Consider the following 4,713-nt stretch of genomic DNA (forward strand, 5'->3'; position numbering starts at 1 on the left):
GTTGAGGTGGATCCATGAAATCGTCATCATCACTTTGATGATCGTCACGAGCCATTCTGCTGATGTAGGAACAGACCAAATTGTTAATGGCGAAAATGTAAAATGCAATGGGTAAGCAGTTACCACCTAACAGAAAAATATTAACTATTTGAATGCAAATGTGGTTGCCATACTATGCAGCCAGTTTGCCACACTGTCATATCTGTATTGTGGCAACAGACATTGTGTTCACATACTGTATTGCAACATGATTATACAAAATCCAAAGTGGCAAACACGCCAACTCGATGTGCACATTAGTTTCGTCCAGTGCTACCGATTGTGGCAACTATCAAAGTTTGGAAACTGTCGCAAATAATTCAGAAAAAAAAACAAGTCTCACAAATGAAAAAGAATGTTTGAGGTTACTATTATGTAAATTCAGTAAAAAAATCAGTTTGCCTCGTTCAAGAGCGTGTATGTGGCAACTATCTCATTCATTCAGTAAATTTTAGTTGCCCCCCTTGTGTGTGAGCTTGAACACATTTGTGGCAACTATGACAGTCAGTTTCAGAAAATATGTTGCCGCAGAAGAGAACACATTTGTGGCAACTGCCACATTTGTTCATGTAGTTTAGTTGCCACACACCTGTTCACGTTCGGTCATACTGCCATAGTTGCCACATTCAGAAAGCATATTTTTTCTGGTTACTTATCGTACAAGTTCAACAGAATTAAAATTTGCCACGTGGGAAGAGCATGCGTGTGGCAACTGCCACAGGAGTTCAATGAAATTAGTTGCCACCTCGTTTTGGGGTGGCAACTATGACAGTCATTTTCGGAAATCTGTTGCCACATGGGAGAACACGTTTGTGGCAACTACCACGTTTCTTCAGGTAGTTTAGTTGCCGCACATTTGTTCACGTTCAATCATACTGCCAATTTCGCCACAATCTGCAGTTTCAACCCTAAAACTAGACTAGATCTAGGTTTCAATGGCAACTGCTTCAACCTCAAAATCACCCTTACAATTCTCGCGCGAAATGGCTGCAACCCCAAATTTCGAACAAATCCGCACCAAAACAACCCGGCGGACAACTCTCAAAATCCAAATGCAAGACTAATGCGTTGCCTACGAGCAGGCATAGCCTCACCGACTATGCCGCCGCAGCGGCGGCGACGAAACTGCCCACTCCCACGAAGCAACGGCAGGCACACAACTATGGCGCACCGCCGCAGCGGCGGGAACGCCGGCGCACCGCCGAATCGCCGGAATTTCTAGGAATGGATCTAGAAATCGAACAGGGAGGAAAGAAGGGAAAAAATCAGGGAGGGTATGCGATAGATGAAGCGAGCATTACCTTCGACCCGCACGCGTTCCGGCGACGCCGCTCCGCTTCGACGAGCACCACCAACGCCCGCGAACACCGTCGACTGTCCCGCCTCCGCCGTCGCCTTCTCCCCTCGCCTTCTCCTCCAATGGACTGTAATGCGAGTGGGTTGTGCCAGTAAATGCGACGCGGGGGAGAGTGAATGGAACCGTGAGGGAGAGGGTGGAGGGGTGTGCGACGTGTTTGACGTCAACTGCGGTCGGACCGTGGCGTGCGGGCGCATGGCAGTTCCACCGCACGCCTCTCAGTGGCAAGCGTTGACCGCGGGATGGCAACTACCGTGCGGGCGAACCCACTCGCACACCGCACACTAGAATCGTCCAACATGGCGCCGAAAACCAGCCTTTTGCTCCAAGATTCGTGCAAAACGAAACCAACGGTGATGCTTGCGTGTGTACGGAGTGGTGAATGCCTACACGTGTGGGCGTTAACATTTCCGTTCATTTATGAAATTATGTGAGTGGTTTTCATTTATTTAGGACTAGCGTGTATGTACAATTTAAATAGAAATAAGTATATTAATGGTCACATCAGTAGTCAGCCAACGTGGATTGCGCTTCTATTCTATCCGGAAAAAAATTAATGGATCGTGCTTCTGAGTTCTGAGGCTACTGTTGGCTACTGTTGATGTATGGGTACTTAGATGAGGTGCTAAGCATATTAAATAGCTTAGCAACTATACTCCCCAATGCACAGGTACTTAGCTTATGGTTGCTAAACTTGTTTCATTTAATGATTTAGCGTTTCTTTCTGGGTCACTACACTCATCTTTCTTCTTAAATAACACGCCACATCAGATTTTTTTACCTACATGAAAGGCTTAGAACGTGTACAAGGTGAGCTTCACGCATAGCCGATGAGACTAGGGTCACGGCAGTACGCGTAGCTAACGCCACAAACGCACATCACTGCACGTCACGCACGGGCCCGGCCGATGAGAGATGGCCGACCACCTACAGCTGCAACAACGAGAGTGTCGCCGCCCCGGCACCGGCCCTCCCGTGCTGCCACGAGTGGAAGTCCCGGACACGTGTAGTGCCCGCCTCAGTGCTACAGCGAGATGGACTCTGAACCTCGAACTGGATTTTTCAGACTAAAAAAACACGCCACGGTTTGAGCGACGGAGAAAGCGGTAGCATCTCGGTTTCACGCGGATTAGCATCGACAAGAACAAGATTGCGAGCTGCATTCCGTTCAAACCAGATCCACCATGGTCACCGATGACACACAAACCCAGACCATTCACAAGGACCATACTAATCTAATCTAGAACTCCTGGGAAGCGGAGCCGATGTCGCCCTTGCCCTTGCCGGCCTTCTTGGGGAGCAGCGTGGTGTGGATGCTGGGCAGCACCCCGCCGGCGGCGATGGTGACCGAGCCCAGCAGCCGGCTCAGCTCCTCGTCGTTGCGCACCGCCAGCTGGATGTGGCGCGGCACGATCCGGTTCTTCTTGTTGTCCCGCGCCGCGTTCCCGGCGAGCTCCAGGGTCTGAATCAGAAGAGAAAGAAAGATGCGGTGAGATCCAGAGTGACAGGACATGGGGAAAGGAGCAGCCGGGGAGGGCACGCGTACCTCTGCGGCGAGGTACTCGAGGACGGCGGCGAGGTAGACGGGGGCGCCGGCGCCGACGCGCTGCGCGTACTTGCCGACCTTGAGGTACCGGGCGACGCGGCCGACGGGGAACTGCAGGCCGGCCTTGGACGACCGGGACACGGACTTGGCGCTGGCGGCGGGCTTCGCCTTTCCCCTCCCGCTGCCGGCAATGGCCATCTTCTTGTTCGCGGTGGAGCGTGAACTCGCTCGTGCGGTGGTCGCCGGAGTGGAGAGATGGCCGGGATCTGAGAGGAAGGTGGAGGGCGCAGGGTGTGCTTGAGATGGTAGAGCAGCGGGGGCGGTGGCGTTTTATAAAAAGAACGGGAGGCGGCGCGTGATTGGCTGGGAGGGCGAGGCCGCGGATCGGTGACGTGGAAGGGGAGCCGGATTTTCCGTCGGGCTTGGCGCGAATTGGGAATTTCGGGTGACGGGAAATTTTTGCAGAAAAGCAATAACTAAATGAGGGAAACCGTCTATCCGATGCTAGCCGTTAGTCGGACAGGCCTCCTGCCGTCCGTTCCAGAGCCGATGCATCCAGCGGCCAGCGGCATGGGTTTAGGCTGATGCCAGAATAACCCACAAACCAGAAAAATTGGATCAGCATCCCCTGCCCATGCAAGATGTAGCCATGTACTAGTAGTTCACTTGATTTGGTCCCAATTTATTTATTAGTCTCGACAAGGTTTCCTCCAAACTCTATATCAGTTTCAGTTTCTTTCTTTTTATTTTGCAGGGGAGATTGGTTTCGAGTTTCGCTGACGAAAAAGATATAGTAATTCTTCGACACGGAGGTTTGCTACAATGAGATATAGTAGTTCTTCGACACGGAGTCCCTTTACCAACCATGTAGCCAAGGCAACTCTAGTTGCTCCTGTTTCTACATCCCGTTGCGGAGGCCAAAGATATTGTACAGCCGAACATTGTGGAATAATGATGCAGCATGGATGCACCACCGGACTAACTGGTACTACAAGCTAATCATTTCCTAATGCCTCCCAAATCTCACTAACATATTTGTGTGAGTGTGCCATGTGGCCCAATGTATGTTATTTATTTGCCTAAAACATGGCTTTAACAAAATAAAATGAGTGAAATTGTCTTGAGAACTATCTACCATGACCAGCTCACTCGAAGATAACTTATGTTGGCGCACCAGATGGGTATCTTTCTTTATCTGCTTCTTGCTATGCAATCACTATGAACCACAGTTGATGGGAACCATATATATGCACGAACACTTGATGGGGAGGTCAACAAAAGATAAATGCCATAACAATTCATCGACAAGGTGGGTGGCGACTAGTCATTGGTTTGTTGTACTTTTTGTTTACGTTTGCTTGAGTTTGTACAACAACTTTTTCAACCAAGTAAGCTTCTTGTACTTGGTTGATACTAACACTAGTACAAATATGGTCATCATACACGGTTAAACAATCTAGCACACATGCAAGTGTGATTAATCGTCGCCTTGTGATGTTGCAAGAGAAAAGAAAGTGGTGAGAGGGGGACCATGTGGTTACTTTTGGTTGGATCGTGTGTGTGGTGTGCGGTTGGAAAAAGAGAGAGAAAATAGATGAGGGCCACATGGTTTATTTTTATTAGTCAAGAGGATGCCCGAACTCCTGCATAGCCCCCTCATAATTGTTGTCGGGATACAGAAAGAAGGACACGTGGACTGATGTGCGGACATTTAGGAGGTCCTATTGGCAAAAATTGTCCGCACACCGTGGTCCGAACATATACAAGCACC

At 49.7% G+C, this 4,713-nt stretch overlaps 1 protein-coding gene across 1 annotated transcript; it reads right to left on the reverse strand.

Annotated features, from left to right (window-relative positions):
* Positions 1 to 2,533: 2,533 nt before the first annotated feature.
* On the reverse strand, positions 2,534 to 3,247 carry LOC123149421 (probable histone H2AXb). The gene is made up of 2 exons (XM_044569077.1): positions 2,943 to 3,247; positions 2,534 to 2,858 (listed from the first exon to the last, which is right to left on the reverse strand). Exons 1-2 carry the CDS (start codon positions 3,138 to 3,140, stop codon positions 2,637 to 2,639), a joined length of 420 nt encoding a protein of 139 aa, XP_044425012.1. The 5' UTR covers positions 3,141 to 3,247; the 3' UTR covers positions 2,534 to 2,636.
* Positions 3,248 to 4,713: the final 1,466 nt, after the last annotated feature.

This window comes from Triticum aestivum, chromosome 7A (genome assembly GCF_018294505.1).
Source record: "Triticum aestivum cultivar Chinese Spring chromosome 7A, IWGSC CS RefSeq v2.1, whole genome shotgun sequence".
In the NCBI taxonomy this organism is placed as follows: Eukaryota; Viridiplantae; Streptophyta; class Magnoliopsida; order Poales; family Poaceae; genus Triticum; species Triticum aestivum.